The 17,302-nt window shown below is 49.8% G+C and overlaps 2 protein-coding genes across 7 annotated transcripts in view; both read left to right on the top strand.

The window, feature by feature from the left end:
* The window catches only part of HOXC6 (homeobox C6), a 37,390-nt gene that overhangs the window by 10,573 nt on the left and 9,515 nt on the right, over window positions 1-17,302 (top strand). Inside the window, exons 1-2 of one of the 6 annotated variants that reach the window (XM_067314117.1) lie at window positions 1,325-2,142; window positions 2,922-3,467. The exons of 1 other annotated variant lie outside the window; for it this stretch is intronic. In XM_067314117.1, coding sequence (XP_067170218.1) covers window positions 1,743-2,142; window positions 2,922-3,274 — 753 coding nt within the window. In that variant the 5' untranslated portion in view covers window positions 1,325-1,742 and the 3' untranslated portion in view covers window positions 3,275-3,467. Of the gene's footprint in view, window positions 1-1,324; window positions 2,143-2,921; window positions 3,468-9,828; window positions 9,928-12,104; window positions 12,409-17,302 lie in introns of those variants that run through there. 4 more of the 6 variants (XM_067314118.1, XR_010886684.1, XR_010886685.1 and 1 more) reach the window with 4 other exon arrangements.
* Window positions 6,224-8,140, top strand: HOXC5 (homeobox C5). Its single transcript, XM_013945350.2, has 2 exons — window positions 6,224-7,096; window positions 7,877-8,140. Exons 1-2 carry the CDS (start codon window positions 6,628-6,630, stop codon window positions 8,089-8,091), a joined length of 684 nt encoding a protein of 227 aa, XP_013800804.2. The 5' UTR covers window positions 6,224-6,627; the 3' UTR covers window positions 8,092-8,140.

Genomic DNA, 17,302 nt, shown 5'->3' with positions numbered 1-17,302 from the left:
CTTAACGTTATAGAAGATGAATACACGAGCTTTTTTTTTTCAGTTGGAGTCTCGTTTATGGTTTTATTGCTACCATTGATTACTTTGCTTTGTTACACAGAGGAAAAAGAGCATAAAATCCGTTGGCATCCGGGTTCCTGTTATAGCTGGGGAAAAAATATAGACCCCCCCCCAACCCTTCTTTGTCAGCTAAAATCTCTTAGAGATACATCGCTAAAAAAAAAAGAGGGGGGGGATTAAGTCTATTGATTAAGAGCAAGACAAACAAATACCTTCAGTTTCGAAATTGAGTGTGCACCTACAAACCTTCCTCTCACCAGCCCTTACACACCCTTGCATTTAAAATAAAAATGTGGACACGAAGGAAGAGAGGGGGCAAAAAAAAAAAAAAAGAAGAAGAATAAGGAGGCCAGGGTTTCCCTGCCATAATTGAATTTTTAAATAGCAAGCCACCAGAATGATAAAGATACCTCGCAATATTTACAGATCAGCAGGTATGTTTTACATTTAAGGGGCAATTTATGGCTCTAGATTGAAATTAAAATTAGATTAGCTGTCTTCATTTCAATTAGGTCTAGGTGCAATCTACCCAGAGAAGATCTAATATAATCCCCTCTTTCATCTAGCTAAATATTTGCCATGGAAGTTTCCCAATCAGCTGCAAATATCTGAAACTATAAACTGCTGCAAACACAAGCACGAGGGAGCGTCCCCAGTCCAGGCTCCCAATTGCTCTCATTTACACATAGGAGTGCTCTTTTTTTGCTGTTGTAATTGCTGTTGAAAATATAAATATCCTCTAGCATCGCCACACATTGCAAAAAATTAGAAGGGAAACATTCAGGAGAGAAATGTCAAACTGCACTAAAGGAGAAATCTAACTTCTAAGCTAACGTGAGTTCACAATGTTATGTTTCTTTTAATTCTTTCTTTTATTTTTCCCCCCTCTCTCTTTCTCCAAGACATACTTTAGGAATGCTCTAAAACACGTTATCAATTCAGAAGTCGCCATGTTTTCCCCCCTCTCTTTATGTAATATTTTCTCATCAGGAGCCCAACCATTTGATTCCATAATATTGACCAATGCTACATGAGAACAAGAAAAGGGGGGGGAAAAAATCAGGATAATTTATGGCTTAATATTCTGTGGACATCTGAGATTTATGGCTGTGAATTCTGAGCTATTTTATTACAAGATATTAAGCAAACATTTCTCAAAAATAAAAAAATTACAACAACAACAACAAAAATCACCGTGCTTCCAAACCTCAGTGCCCATAAGCAGAGTGGGGAGAGGCGGCAGAAGGGGGGGGGGGGGGGGAAAGAAGAGAAAAAAAGTTAAGGTTGGGTTGCGAAATTTGTGCAATTTCCAATTCCCCTCCAGCTGCTTCTCCAAAGAAATCAAGCCAGCCAGGCGCTCCAGCACTTCTGCCTCCCCACGGCCTGGCCCCCCCACCTCCCTTCCACCCCTTCCCTTAACCTTTGGGGTTGGTTTAGGGGGTTTTGGGGGTGCAGGACTTACTTTGCATGCCCACTTAGTTTCAACTGGGGAATCAACAGAAGCAAAAGCAATTTTTTCCCTTTTTGACACCCGCCTCCCCATTGGCTCCCCCCGGGTCAGCTGACTTTGTCATTTTGTCTGTCCTGGAGCAGAGCCTTCCCTATAACAATCTAGTTCAGACTACAAACTGGAGACAGAAATAAATATTAAAGAAATCACACGGCCAGGTATAGAGGACGATATGAATTCCTATTTTACAAACCCTTCTTTATCCTGCCATCTAACCAGTGGCCAAGAGGTGCTTCCCAACGTAGCCCTCAATTCAACTGCCTATGACCCTGTCAGGCATTTTTCTACTTATGGAGCAGCCGTTGCTCAAAACCGGATTTATTCTTCTCCTTTTTATTCACCGCAAGATAATGTTGTGTTTAGCTCCAGCCGAGGACCTTATGACTATGGATCTAATGCTTTTTACCAAGAAAAAGACATGCTTTCTAGCTGCAGGCAAAATTCTATGGGACATAATACACAGACATCAATCGCACAGGATTTTACCAGTGACCAAAACAGGAACACTTCGCAAGAACAAAAAACTAGCATTCAAATATACCCATGGATGCAGCGTATGAACTCCCACAGTGGTAAGTTTTACAGCTTGGAGATATAAATTAAATAAACTGAACCATCTTTACGACCTTCTCCCTAGCAGAACAGGCTGAGCGACTTTTTATGGCCCCATAAAAACAATAATATAGCTCCTTCACAGTTGCAGCTACAGGCCTTTTATTTGTTAAGTTGTTGCAAGCAAATATGGCTTGTTATGCTCTTTCTAATTAAAAGACTTCGAGAGTGTAAAATATCGATAATAAAGTGCAGCGAGCTCTGCTCGGGAGTTAAGCACCAAAATATTACTGGGGGTGAAATAAGTTTGAATGCTAGGGGAGAAAGTGCGATTGTATGGGGTTGGGTTCCTCGCAAAAGAAAAAAAAAAGATAATAAATAAATAAATATAAATAAATAAAGGGGGGGGGTGCAGGCAAGAGGCTCCCCCCTTCTCTTCCATGAGGGCTTCAATTGCGAGATTGGCTTGCCTAAAAAAATAAAAATAAAATAAAATAAGGGGATTTTGGGAAAAAAATTGCGGAGAAAGGGTGTAAAGGAGTGGTGTGTGTATGGAGGGGAATTATTATTATTATTATTATATTTTTTTTAGAATGGGGGGGTTGTGGCGGTGGGGCCGCAGCCGGGGGAGGAGTGGGGCGGGCGCGGGGCTGCTCGGGGGCGGAGGGGGCGCGGGCGCTCGCCGCGTCTCCATCCCCCCCCCCCTTCCTAACCCCCTTCCCACCACCCCCCCCCCGCCGCCGCTTCCTCCGCCGCCCTTCCCCTCCTCTTCCTCGCCGCTTCTGCTCACGATTTTTAGTCTGTTTTGTCTCGGCTTCCCTAGGAGTGGGCTATGGGGCCGACCGCCGGCGGGGCCGCCAGATCTATTCCCGCTACCAGACGCTGGAGCTGGAGAAGGAATTTCATTTCAACCGCTACCTGACGCGCCGGCGCCGCATCGAGATCGCCAACGCTCTCTGCCTCACCGAGCGCCAGATCAAGATCTGGTTCCAGAACCGGCGCATGAAGTGGAAAAAAGAGAGTAACTTGAGCTCCACCCTGTCCGGAGCCGGTAGCGGCGCCGCCGCCGCCGCCGCCGCCGCCGCCGCCGACAGCTTGGCCGCCAAGGAGGAGAAACGGGAAGAGACAGAGGAGGAGAAGCAGAAGGAGTGAAAAAAATAAAAAGAATAAAAAAGAATAAAGATAAACACGTTCAAATAAAAAAGGAAAAAAAAAGAAAAAAAAAGGGGGAAAAATAAAAAAAAAGTGACATCTCGGCACCCCCCCTCCTCCCCCCCCCCTCCAATCGTGTATTTATCACCGGCACAATTGAAATGTTTGGCTACATCCAAAAAAAAAAAAAAAAACTAATGGACTCCCCCCCCCCTCCTCTTCCTTCGCCCCCCCCCCCCTCCCCGCCGCAATCACAGTTCATAACTCCACGGGCTCTCCCCGTGCGGGCTGTGCTCCCCCCTCCTCCTCCTTCCCCCCTGCCTATTTATCTAACTCGGAATAAGACTGTGTTTAAAGCCGCACGCTTCTCCTCCTATTATTAAAAAAAAAAAAAGGGGGGGGCTCGCAAGGGGCGCACCCACCCGCCCAGCAGTGCTGCCTCGATGTGTCGGGTCCCCCCCCGTAAGATGGACTCTACCCCGGGGTTTCTCTCTTCCTCCAAGACGAGCCGAGTTTTCCTCCCCGTGGTGCAAATCTCATTCCCCGAGAAAGCTCCTTCCACGTAAATAGAGCATTTTGGGTTGTTTTTTTTTTTTTATATATATATATATAATTTTATTTTATTTTTTCTCGAGAGCATCCTCCTCGTATTTAAACCTGGGCTTATCGCTGCATACTACAAACTGTGACAGTTTCTGTGTGGATATTTTTAACTGTGTTCGTGGTACCTGTATTTATATTTATGTTTAGCACTGTAATGTTCCACGGTATAAAGTGAATGGAGTTCTATAGCAGTAGAAAAAAAGCAAAAAAAAAAAAAAATCTTGTGTTACACCCTCTCATGTATAAAGGTCATGTCCAGAGGACTATGTTGAGTATTTAATAAAAACTGAATATTATTTTTAAAGTTTATAGAATGGCCTCTGAGCTTCAGTCGAAACCTTTCGTGTTGATAACAGCCTGTTAGAAAGTTCACTTAGCTTCTGTGTGTTGTTCCTGAAAAAAACATCAGCTCCCTCTCGCCTTTTACTCCCTGCTTCATACCTCTCTCATTCAAGAGTATTCCAGGAAAAAAAAAAAAAGAGGGAAAATACATTTTGCTTTGTCTCCTTGCATTAGTCTTGTTACTGTATTGTTCGGTGGCATCAGGAATCTATGCCATACCTCTCGCTTCATGATTAAAATGGATTTCCAAAGTTCAAAACAGTATATATTTCTTATTGCAAGCCTCCTCAGTCAAATACCAGGTCAAAGGTTTCGCTTTTTTTTTTTGTTGTTGGTTAATTCTGCTTTAATTCGAGATAGCCAAAGCTGCTAAGCAGCCCAGCTCTACGGAAGGACACACTTCTCCCCAGACTTCTTTCAACCTCATAAACCCTTTCCAGGGAGGGGGGGGAGCCTCTTCTCTACAGAAACTGATACTCAGGAGAGCGGAAATTGTCGATATAACGCCGTGAAATAAGCGCTGCTGATGTGCAAGTGTGCTAGGCTTATATCATCTCTTACGAAGGCTGGATAAGAAACTGCATTTTCTCTCCTCTTTGTCAGGGCTCTGATATTTGCTCGGCTGTTCAGTAGGTAGCGCTTAAGCAGGGCTACTGCTTCCCTGGAAGCAGCTTAGTCCCCTTAAAGTTTTTTTTTATGAAACAAGCAGGATTCAGTGGTAAGTGGCCATAACCAGGGGAAGAAAAAAAAAAAAAGGAAGGAGAAAAAAAAAAAAGCCTAGGGAGAATTTTTTCAGACCATCCTTTGCTCGTTCCCAGCCTGGAATGTGCAGGCGAATTTTTTTTTTTTTTTTTTTTTGAAAGGCGCAGGAAAGACGGCAAAAATCTGCCTTAAAACGAAACAAAACAAGCAAACACCACCAACAACCAGAACCCAGGAGCCTTTTGCACGGAGTGTAGCGACCTGGAGAGAAAGCAGGAGACTTCCCGGCCAAACCGCTGTTTAAATTAAAAAAAATAAAAATAAAAAGAAGAAGAAGAAGCAGCAAAAAAACGCCTATACCCATCACCACACATGTATAATTTAGTGTACGTATAGAGAGAATGAAGGCAGGCTGCAATGTGCAATGCGTTCAACATATTGCCTGGCTATTGAAGGAATATCGGCTCTAGAGAAATGTGCTCAAATCTGCGATTTAAAGCCCAAACGCGAAGCAGACTGGAGGGGGGGTTCGGGGTTGCTGCTCTCCCGCTGCACCCTCTCCCCCCCCCCACCCCCGATCTAAAGCACCAGGGCGAAAGGGAGGGGTACAAACTCAGCTCGGGGTGCATTTATTTAATCCGGAATGCCCTTTGAAGAGAGAGGGCTGATTTCTCCGAAAGCAGCAGGCGAGGATCTCCAGGCTTCTCCGAGCAATAAATTGTGGTGGTAAAGGTAAAAAAAAGAAAAAAAAAAAAGAAAATTGGAAACTTGGGCGCACTGGAGGAGCTACACGATGGAAACAGCCCGCGCACGATGCTCCGAGCTTCCCCACCGCTCCCCAAACCCACGGGGGACAACGCGGCGATGAGGTTTCCCCCCTCGGCCAGGCAATATTTTGGCGGAAGGCGGCTCCGCAGGGTGCGGGGCGCTTCGCAGATCCTCCCCGCAGCGCGGAGCGAGCCTGCGCCCCCCGGAGAAAACTGGGAAAACTGAAGAAAATTGGGAAAGCCGGAGGGGGGGAAAAAAAGCACAAAACAAAACTGCGCGCTTTTCCCCCCTCCCTCCGCCTTGCGTGCGCGCAAGTAGGGGGGGAAGCACCGCGCAGCTTGCGCGGCGATGCGCGGACAGGCGCTGCTGGGGAGGAAAGGGGCTGCGCGCCGCGCTCGGCCCCCAAACCCCCTTTTGGAGGGCCGGGGCGGGGGGGGGGGAGGGCGGTGCGCGGGGGGCTGCGCGGGGGGGCGCGCAGCGGCGCTGCGGTGCCCCGGCGCGGCGCTAGGTGCCGCTGCCGTCCCGCGGCGCGGCGCGGCGGGGCCGCGGCTGCGCGCTCCCCCGCGCCTGTGCGCGGCGCTTCGCGGGCGCCCATCAATAACCCGCCCGGGGTCATCAAGCCCCAAATTTATGACTGGCCGGCGCCGTCACGTGACGCCCCTTAAAACAGCCCATATTTGGGCAGCGCGAATTGGGGGAAAGCAAGAAGAATCCCCACCTATAAATTCTGCACTTTAAGAGGAACAAAACGTTCCCCCCCCCCCACTCCGAACTTCAAAGGGCCACAAATCAAGCTAATCAAAGAGGTGCAAAAAAAAAAAAAAGAAAAAAAAAGAAAGAAAAAGGGGGGAAAAAAAGCGAGAGAGAGAAGAGAAAAGAGCCCCCCCCCAAAAAAAAAAGAGAGAGAGAAAGAGAGAGAGAGAAAAATTTTCTTTTTGATGCCTTCCGACATGAGTTCTTACGTAGCCAATTCGTTTTATAAGCAAAGCCAAAATGTTCCTGCCTATGCCATGCAAAGTTATGGAAATTATGGAAGTGTGGCTGAGGTTCAGTCCTCCAGGTATTGCTACAGTGGGTTGGATCTAAGCATCACATTCCCATCCTCGGGGGCTTCCAACTCTCTGCACGCTTTGGACATGGCTTCAACCCCCCGAGCTAACCCCGAGCGACCTTCTTGCACAGTCATGGGCTCTTCAGGGCATCCTTTAGCCAGAGACGACCAGGCACCTTTAAACCCAGGAATTTACAGTCAGAAGACTGGTAACACGGCGCTGGAGGAGCGATCTAAGAGCTCTGGCGAAATCAAAGCCGAGCCCGTGCAAACACCACAACCAGGAGGACCACAACTGCAGCAGCAACAACCTCCACAAATTTATCCGTGGATGACCAAACTACACATGAGCCATGGTAAAACTTTCACTTCTTGATTTTGTTTCACAGGATTTGCCTTGGTTTTATAGGCCATACGGGGCAAATAATAAAAAACCTGAGGTCGTAAATTTTACGACTAAGGCATCAATTGCTCGTAAAACTGTCCACTAAAAGGCTTAGAGGCTATATACGCCCAAATTTATGACAGCATAATTGGATCATAGAAACAAAACGTGTATAAAAGGCAATATTCCATTTTTTTGGGGAAGGGGGGGTTAAAAATAACTTGGAATACACATGTTCTTTTAGGGTGAGCTTTAAAAAATCTATACACCAAAAGAGAAGGTGGAGGGAGAGAATCATGGGCATATTTTTTTCCCCCCCTCCACCTTCCCAGGGCTGAGGAAAAAAATAAATGATCCCCCAGAAAAGATATTTCCCTCCTTTGTACACTTCCTTATTGTTTGAGAGGAAACAGGTTCACTTCTGGCTAATCTACATGCGTTTGATCTTTTCTTTAAAAAGGAAAGGCGGGCGGGGGGGGGGGAACTTTAATCTAAAGGTGTTGGAGAATGAAGGATTTCAGGCGAGCTCCCTCCCAACCTTCCTCTGTGGCCAAAAAAAAAAAAAAAAAAAAAAAGCAACTGCCCGAAGTGCCCAGCAAACTTCTGCCTATTCTCTCCTTGCATCCCGATTTTAGCATAAAAAATTAAAAAAATAAAAGGAAGGAAACCGAACAAACAAACGAAAAGAAAAAAAAAAAAACACCCTCCCATCATTGCTTTGGCTTTTCATGTGGTGTCTCTCATTTTCCAGAAACAGATGGCAAACGCTCCCGAACCAGCTACACTCGCTACCAAACTCTGGAACTCGAAAAAGAATTTCATTTTAACAGATATCTCACCCGGCGGAGGCGCATTGAGATAGCCAATAACCTGTGCTTAAATGAAAGACAAATCAAAATCTGGTTCCAAAACCGGAGGATGAAGTGGAAGAAAGATTCCAAATTGAAAAGCAAAGAGGCTCTTTAAGGGGAGGGAGGGGGGTGAGGCTGCCTCTAGATGAGGGTCGGATTATTTACACCGGTTCTGTTGTAATCTACCTTGCGAAAACTTTTTATTATTATTTTTTTTATTATTTTTCTTTTTTTTTTTTTCGGGCGGGGAGGGCGGGGGTTGCTGAAGGGACTGCGTTACATACCCTCACAAATCCATCAGACAAAGGAGTTCTCTTATTAGTATGCAAAAGGAAAAAAAAATTCCTGCTGTTAGCTTCATGCAAAATTTAGTGTATCGCTCTTTAGATTGTTACTAAGTGTCCTAACCTGTGCGTTCTTGGGGGGGGGGGGAGGGAATCACCATGATGTTGCTCAAAAACAACACAAAAATATACGTATATATCTATATATATATCACCGCAGGGTGACTGGGGCATAGCCTATCAGCTCTAAAATGGCAATATTCCTAGCAAACATGAGCTGCCGGAGAAGAAGGAAAAGAAAGGGGGTGGGGGGAGGAAAAAAAAAAAAACAGAAAAAAAAACAAATGCCAAGTAAGTTGCCTGAAGTCACAGACTTTTACTGTCTGCTCGCCCTTGTTGGGAGAAGGAAATTGCTGATCTCTTTTACTGTGTGCAAGGCAACATCTGTCTGCTGGAATTGTCCAGGAAAGACGCTCTGACACCTCCACTTTGCTCTCTGAAGTCGGAAAGAAAATGTTTACCCTTGCTGTGGGCTGGGAAAGCCCACGGCTGATTTCCTAAATGCACTTGTCCTCAGACCTAGCAAAAACCTCCGAGAGGACTTTTTTTTTTTTTGGGGGGGGGGTGTTTCCCGTCGTTTGTCCGCTCCTTTCCTTGGGGGACCTAGAGGGCATTATTTTTATTTTTTATTTGCATATAAAAGCGATGAATAGACTGAGAGACCCCCGGCTTGCGCGGATCCTCCGAAATCTCCGTGCAGGGGAGGGCAGCATGGGAGGCGGGGGAGGGAGAAATAGCCTCTGGACCTAATATTATTGTGTATTTATTTGTTGCGTCATTAATGTAGAGTCGCTAAATGCTAAAATATATATTAAAAAAAAAAGAAAAAGCCAAGACGACCCCCAATTTGTACATCTTTGTTGAAATTCGGCCCATTGCAGTCATCTTTTATTTTATTTTATTTTTTCCCCCTTGCAATAATGTGCTTGGTATATTTATTGGTTGCCCTTTTCGTGTGCGAAAGGACCAGGCAACTTCTATTTTGTCATATTGAATAAACAGCGAATAATCCAAAAGTTTGCGTGCCGGGCAGATGGCTTTCTGTGCTCGTTTCCCGTCTCGGGGCAGCTTTCGGCTCCTCCTGCTACTTTGGCAAACTATTGATTTTTTTTTTCTTTCATTTTTTTTTTTTTAAAGCAGCTCTCGGGAGAGAAGAGGGGGTGGAGGGGTCCTTTAGCTTAGAGCATCCCTTCTTTCCCCCCCCCCTTCCCCGAAAAGGTACGTGCTGCTCGTCCTGTTTCTCAGAGATGCATGGAGGGGGGGGAAAGCTTTTTTTTTTCTAATTTATTTATTAACTCCTGTCTGGGCCTTTTTTTTTTAAGCGCTCCGGTGAGCTGCTCCCTCCAATAGACTGGTAATATCTCAGCTAGCACTTAGGCTTTTCACTCGAGGCTGGGGGTCCTCGCCTGGCAGATGGCATTTTCATAGCAATATCGGCTTAAAATTACCCTCTCTCTCCCTCTCTCTCTCTTCCCCCCCCTTTCCCCCCCCCTTCCCCAAATGTATAGCCGGCAGGAAACGTTTTCTGCCCCAAAGTCTCGCAGCCGGTGCCTCTTTCGGCAGGTTGGGCAGCACCTGGACCCGGCCAAGGAGCTCCCGGTGTGGAGGTGACGGGGCTGGGCTGGGCTGGGGGGGGGGGACTGGGGGGGGCCAAGCCCCGTTGCACCCCCCGGAGAGCCAGGAACACCCCGGGGGGCGGAGGGGCTCGCTGCAGGAGGAGGAAGAAGAGGGGGAGGAAGGCAAGGTCTTCCCTCCGGCCTGGGACTGGTAACCTACTCCCTCCTCGCCTTTCTGGGGGAACAATGCCCCGAAACACATTATTATTATTATTATTATTATTATTATTATTACTTCTTATTTATTTATTTATTATTGTTTTTTCCCCTTGTCTCTCCAACGTGGAGGGCCTAATGCGGACCACACGGCGCCCTGGGGCTGGGCTCTGTGCCCGGCGTGCAAATACGCGTGTGCATCGCTCGCCGCCTCCGCCCGGGCCATATAGGAGCTGTGCGTTATGTCCCACAGGCTCACGCTGAGGCACATATGGACTTTCCGCTGCCTGCAGGCATATGGCATAGGCGCGGGTGTGAGAAAATGTGGGTGTATGGGATATATATATATATTTTATATATATATATATATATATACATACACGTGCTGGCTGCACACAGCTGGGCGCAGTTATATCCCCACTTGCACTCCCTATAGAGGTGTGTGCCCACGTATAGACGTGCGCTGGCATATTTGCATGCATATATATATATATATATATATATATTTTACAGGCGCATGCCTCTCTGCACACCAGACACACACACCGAGGGTCGTTCCTCATACGCCTCGCGAGCTATTTACTGTAGAAACAAAAGCTTGGCGAAAGCCAATAAGCTCCATAAAACTTTATAGGATTTCCTTTACACATCGGAAACAATGGAACAATTTCCTGAACGGGGGAACAAAAGTTTCTTCTAGTAGCAGCTCTGGATGTCTTTACGGGCACAATTAGCACAGCGTGCTCAAACGGGGGCATCTCCCTCGCTGCTATCCGAGGCGTCCTGCTCTTGGAGGACGCTGGTTTGTTATTTATTTATTATTTTTAATTTGGGGACGTGGCGTTATGATTATTCGGCGAGTTGCGAGCCGCAAAGAATGCTTTTGCCCAAACCCAGGGACTTTTAATTCCGCTGTCATTTAACAGCCAGACGAAAACCCTCATTTCTTTCTTTTTTTGTTGTTGTTTTTGTTTTCCCCCTTTCTGTCTCAACTGTCAGTTTTACATCCAGTTGGAGTGAAATACTGCAAAGCAAAGCCACGCTCGCGTTGTACATTTATTTTCTGCCTGAACCGTTTTTTTCTTTTTTTTTTCGCTCACCACTGGGGCTCCACGACTATTGGGGCCTGGGGTGATTTCAGCGAGGCTCGCAGGGCTCGCTAGCAATTCCAATCATTCTCTTTTAAGGGTTTTATTTTTTACCCATGCTGTGTAAATCTATTGACTGGTTGTTCAGGCACAAAAACCTCTTGGCGTGTACTGGTAAATGCTCATTATTCCGTTCTGTTTTCCTTTAAACAATGTATTACCCTCACTCTCGCTGTTGTTACTGCATCATCTCTTTATTATTATTATTATTATTATTCGCGCTCGTAGTCCGTTATGAGCTTTAACAGCACCTTTGCCTTCCTTTTTAACCGGTAAGCTGTCAAGGCGTATTGTCTTTTTCGGTCAAGGCAAGGGTTAAGCAACTCAGAGACACTCGTGTTTTATCTGAGCGACCAGCAGCAAAACTAACACTTTAAATCTCAAACTTTCGCCTTTCCATCATGCGGAGCGGAGTGGACTTACTTATGATTAATTATTCGCTTATTCTGCCTTGGGGAGGGGGGAGAGGGGGGTCGTGGGTCTCTTTGAACCCCGTATCCCTGCCTTCTTTAGAGGATATATATACTTTTTTTTTTTTCCTCGGGACTGGTTTATGTTTGGTGGATGTTGTTGCTGGTGCTGTCTTGAGGGAGGTTTGCTTTTTTTTTTTTTTTTATTTCCCCTCTCGGCCGCTCAATCCCTTCCCAAAGACCTCTGCAGAACAAGAAGGAAATATAAAAGGACTTACCTTGCCCCGTCATCCGTGTCAACCCAGTGGGAACTTAAAATGGCCCAAAAACAACAAACAAACCAAAGTTCCATTTTTTTTTATATAAATCCAGGCCCCCTTTTTTTTTGTTTAAAAAAAAAAAAAAGCAAAGGTCTTTTAGTTTCACTGAGAACATGAGAACATTAGCAGAAATACTCATGGCTTCTATGTGAATTTAGTAGTTTAAAACTTTTGAAGGTTATTTATGTGGATGGCCCTAAGCAAAAGCCCTGAATGGCTCTCCGGGAGCACGTGATGTCATTAAACTAAGTTTTATGGTTTGGGGGAGCTGACAAACCCACAATATATTTACATCATATATAATCTTAACTGTCCACCATCGCAGCTGCTAGAGCTGTTTAACGGCGGGACAGTGGGACAAGGCGCTTAGTGCGGAGCGCGGCGGCTCCGGGGCTCCTGGAGGCGGTGCGTCTTCCCGCAGGATCCCCAGCGACCTCCGTAAGTTGGTCCGGCTCGCACTTCTCTCCGGGTTTCTCCTTTTATTTTTAATCTGGGATGCGGGGGAAAAAAAAATAAATTAAAAAATATATAAAGATATATATATCTATATATACATGCCTCGACCGTGGAGGTTGGTGACGATAAGGCGCTGCTGGGTGGGCTGGGTGCGGAGGACGGGGTGGGGGCTGGCCCAGGGTGCTTTTTTTTGGCTGCCATGGGAGCAGTTTTGCAGGGCCGGGGGGGAGCTGCAGGCAAGCGGCTTATCTGGCAGGACTATCAGCTCCTCTCCCCCTCCCCGTGCTCGCATCCCCAGGGCTCGGAGCGAAGCAGATAAGGCCAAAAGAGGTCTATATATTACCGGTGTAGCAGACACCCCCCCCCCCCCTCGCTCCTTGCAAGCACCCCCCCCTCCTCCACCAGCCGTCCCCCCCCCCGCCCCACCCCGCGCCCCCAGGCAATGCCAACCTGTGCTGCAAGGTGGGCGGCTGGGTGGGGTGTCCCCCCCCCCCCCCAAATCCCACCCCACCTCCCGGCTTTTCCTAAGACGGCGGTGAGAAAGTTTCAACGCCTGCCGCGAAAGGCGGCGGGGGGGGGGGTGTTTTTAATTGCATTTATTTATTTATTTATTTATTTACTTGGGGAAAGAGTTTTTCTTTGCGAAGGTGGGGGGGGGAGAGGAAGAAGAAGAAGAGGAAGAAGAAGAAGCGGCCGCGGTGGGATGTGCATGCGCGGAGGCGGAGGGGCGGGAGCGGCGCCGGTGCAGGTGCGCGCAGGGAGGCGGCGGGGCGGCGGGGACCCCCCCCCACCCCCCCACGCCGGACCTGCCCCCCTTCCCGGGGGGGTTTGGGAACGGCTCCGAAGGGGAGGTCGTGCCCGGGGGAAGCGCCTCGCTGCAGAGCTGTAGGAAAGACCCCCCCCCCACACCCCCCTTGGGGGGCAGGTCGGGGAAATAAAGTCTTCTCCCCCCCAATGGTCGGGCAAGGGGGTGGGGGACATGGATGTGTCCCCCCTCCTTCCAGGGGGACACAGGGTTTATCCCCTGCGACGCATAAATTTGGGGGTGGGCCACCCCTCCTGGGCCTGTCCAAGGAGGGGGGGTCCTGGGCAGCACCCCCCCACCCCCAGCCTGTCCCCTAAAGCGACAGCGAGCGAGGCGGGTCCCCTATGGGGCTAAACCTGCGAGGGGACCTCGGGGCGGGGGGGTGACAGATCCCCGTGTCCCCCACCCCGGGGTCCCCTGTGGCCAGGAGCGGATGTCACGGAGAACAACGGGACCCCCCCCCCACTCCCTGCCCCCTCTCGCACAATGGAGAAGCCCCTATTGTTCTCCATGGGCACCCTGGGGGCTTGCTCACAGCTTTGGGTGCTGGGGGGGTGGCTAAGCCTTGGGTTCCCCCCCCCCCTTTCCCAGCCCCCAGGCCCAAATCTGGTTTATTCCAGGCCTATGTCTGGTTTATTCCAGGCCTAAAGGCCTGGGCCTGTTTGGGGGGGTTATTGCTCTCCTGGGGGGGGGGGCAGTTTGGGTCCATCATTTATTACCTTTTCTGGGGGGGGAGGAAATAGCCCGGGGGTGGGCAGAGGGACTGGGGGCCACGGGCAGAGCAGGGAGCTCCAGGTCCCCACCTGGACGGGAGTTGTCACGAGCGTGGTGGCACCGGCTGGGACAGGTGTGTGGCACCAGGACTCCGAGTCTGGGCCGCGCTTGGAAAAGACCCCTGGGGTGTCTGGGGGGGGGGGGGGGGTTCGCTGACCCCAGTGGGATCCTTACGGTGTGGAAGGCTCCTTTGCTTTGCATGGCAGTGAGAAAGAGTCATTCCAAGTTTCCAGAGCTGGGGGTGATGTTGGGAAGTGATTTCCACCCTGTGGAGCTCTCAGGAGTACCAGGGCCTGTGGGTGCACACACACACCCGTACAGACGCGCACACCCGTGCACACACACACACCCGGGCATGCACAAATGCACGCATACAGGCGTGCACGCCCCTGCAAACACAAATGCACGCACACAGGCGTGCACACCTGCACGCACACAGTTGTGCACACCCGTGCAAACACAAATGCGCACACACACGTGCATGCACACCCACGCAAGCACAAATGCGGCCGCACAAGTGCATGCGCCTGTGCATTCACACCCACACCAGCACACCTGCGTGCACACGCACGCACACGCGGATGCCCACACCCACTCACTGACACATGCACACAGGGCCTCACACACACACACACAGACACACACACTCCCCCGCGTGCTCACTGTGTCCCGTGGTCCCCCACCCGCGTGTGCACAAGCTGTTCCCAGCAGGATGAAGGTCCTCCAGGTCCGGATCCCCCTCTCCCCACCCTGGGGACCCCCGTCACCTTCCTGGGATGTTTCCTCCACTTTCATGCAAGTGTTTGCAGGAGGGAATGGGGTTGGTCCCCCCCCTGCTCCCCCCCCCACCTCGGCTAAATGGGGGGGGGGCCCCGGGAAGCTCCGGGAGCAGGCAGACAGTCAGGCCAGAGCCCACTTTTAAGCACAAAACTTTGGGAGAGGGTGGCGTGAGCAAGGCAGGGACATGGCGAGGCAGCCAGGGACCCCCCCAACTTTGCCTCTTCTCTCTCTTCTGGGGGTTTATGTCCTTGGGTGAGGTCCCCCCCCCCCAAAAAAAAAATAAATAAAAGCAGAGGATTGCCCAGCAGGAGATATAGTAGCAGCCCTCTTGGAGCCTTTCGGGACACCCGGGTGGACTCTGAGACCTTCTCGGAAGTGTTTTATCCGGACCCCCCCCCCCATCTGGGGGTGTCGCGGTCGTATCCTGGTGGCTGAGCACCTCGTGGGGGGGGGGGAGTGGAGCGATCCTGCCGGAGGGGGTCGGCGGGACCATTTGGGGGGGGGGCTTGCTGGGGGGGTGCTGCTCTTTTGCTTTGCTTATATAGCGCGAGAGGCCTTGCGAGCTTCCCCCCCCCCAGCCCCTCCCCCGCCGCGGACGCGCACTTTGCGCCGGGCCCCCACGGGCACCGCTGCCAAGAGCAAAACGTGGTTTTGGGGCGCTTTGCGGCCATTTTGCTGGCGATTTTCAAAGGCGGGCGGGCTGGGGAAAGGGGGGGGGGCCGGGAAACGCGCCCCCGTTTTGCTCCGTTTTGCCCCGGTTTCGGCGTCGCTCGGTGCGCGGGTTTGCGAGGCGCTGGGGAGAACCGGGCCGGCGGGGGCCGGGCGGGCGCTGCCGCCAGGAAGCGCAAATAAATCCGCAGGCGCCGCCGGATCTCGCCGGTGTCCGGGAAATCTCCTTCATTACCATCATTACTATCATTTTCGCTCGGCGGGGAAAGCCTTCCCCCCCCCTCCACTCGTGAAAGCGTCAAGGTCTGATTTAGCTTCCTCCGGAGCTAAATATTTCCGAGGTTTGGCCATAAATAGCAGGTTTGGGCTGCAAGCTCGGGGTTTATTCTGCGCCGGCCCGTTATTTTCCCGAGGTTTCCCCGTGGGCCGCCTCGCTGGTGGGAAACCTGCCCGGCAGCTCTACCTGCACCTTGTGCGACATCGGCGTCTATAGGGCAATCTGTCTATAGGGCGGTCTATAGGTTTATATATAGGCCGGCGGGCTGCAGGGCTCCGCGGCCGGGGCGCGAACCCCCCCCCCCCCCGAGACGCGCTCCTGCCCTCCGCATCAGGCCACCGCCGAGGATATGTCCAAAACTAGCAGGAAAAAGAAAAATAAAGGGAAGGGGAAGGAGAAATATTTCTGTTTTCATCCCCCCCCCCCCGCAGTGTGGTGTCCCCAAGGCCGCTGTCCCCAAGCCGGGCCGGGTGCTGCCCCGCTTGTGCTCGGCGCTGGCCCTGCCGCTGCCCCCCAGGGCTGGGTACTCCGGGGATTGAATGGGGTCGACGCTTGCAAAAAAAGGGGGAAAAGGCTGGAAAAAAAACAGCTATTCCCGGCGGTTCCCTCCCGGTCGCTAATGCCGGGTATCCCGTGCTGGGGAAGGCGTTGTGAAAAAGCAACTTTAGTGCACGAATTAGGCAGCTCTGGCCCAGTTGTCCCGGGGGAAATCGGGGTGGTGGGATCCCCAGGAGCACGGCTGGAGGATTTTCCCTTCCTTTGCTGGAATGAGCGAGTTCAAAGGTGTTTTTCTTTTTTTTTTCTTTTTTTTTCTTTTTGCGTCCGGCGTGAAACTTGGCCGTTTCTTTCCATGCGATCTTTCATTTCCTAACTCTTTCTGGTGGTGATGGATGCAAGAGTCATTAAAAATAAATGCAAGGTTGTAGCTGGCGGACTATTGGCATTTTTTCTGGATGTTTTGGGTTTTTAGCTGGAATATGATTTGATTTTATTTTCAGTGCTGCTCGCGTTTGCATCCGACTAGGAGAGCTTCTCCCAGGTCTGTTTGTCTAGTCTGTGAATTACGAGATAAAAAAATTATATGTACAGTTCGTACGAAACCTCCCTTTACGGTAACAACAAAAATAATTTTCTGCATAATTGGACAGGGGAAAAAAAAGGAGTCAAAAGAATGACATTGGGGAACATAATTTCCTCTCCTCTAGCTCGGTGCGTGGCTGGCGCTCGAAAAAAAGGGTTATTGGAGAGTGAATTGGAGGGCTGAGGACATCCAGCTAACATAGGTGCAGTCCAGCAGGGAGATCACTTTGTTTCTATTTGATAATCTCGTTTTTTTTCTCCCCGTGGTGGAGAAGAGAGTTTTTAAACATCATCTTCCATTTTCCCACTTTCCATTTTCGAGGAGACAGGCTGCAGTGCCCGTCTGTCTATGCAGATTGTATTGATGGATTGATTTTATTGATTTATGATCCAGTTCTCAAAGAGCATCTCTATCAAATGATGTTTTGATCTGGGTTTTCCCGGTCAAGAGTTGAATTCCGAGTTATCGATTTTTTTCTCCCTTTTTTTGG

Source organism: Apteryx mantelli, chromosome 33 (genome assembly GCF_036417845.1).
Source record: "Apteryx mantelli isolate bAptMan1 chromosome 33, bAptMan1.hap1, whole genome shotgun sequence".
Classification (NCBI taxonomy): domain Eukaryota; kingdom Metazoa; phylum Chordata; class Aves; order Apterygiformes; family Apterygidae; genus Apteryx; species Apteryx mantelli.
Note: the sequence above shows the minus strand (reverse complement) of the source record. Positions and strands in the feature narration are given on the sequence as shown.

What these genes read in the sequence shown, in the direction of transcription:
- HOXC5 (XM_013945350.2), top strand. Translation starts at nt 6,628, where the DNA reads ATGCCTTCCGACATGAGTTCTTACGTAGCCAATTCGTTTTATAAGCAA. An exon ending in CAAACTACACATGAGCCATG is followed by an intron (nt 7,097 to 7,876) that starts GTAAAACTTTCA and finishes CTCATTTTCCAG; the next exon opens with AAACAGATGGCAAACGCTCC.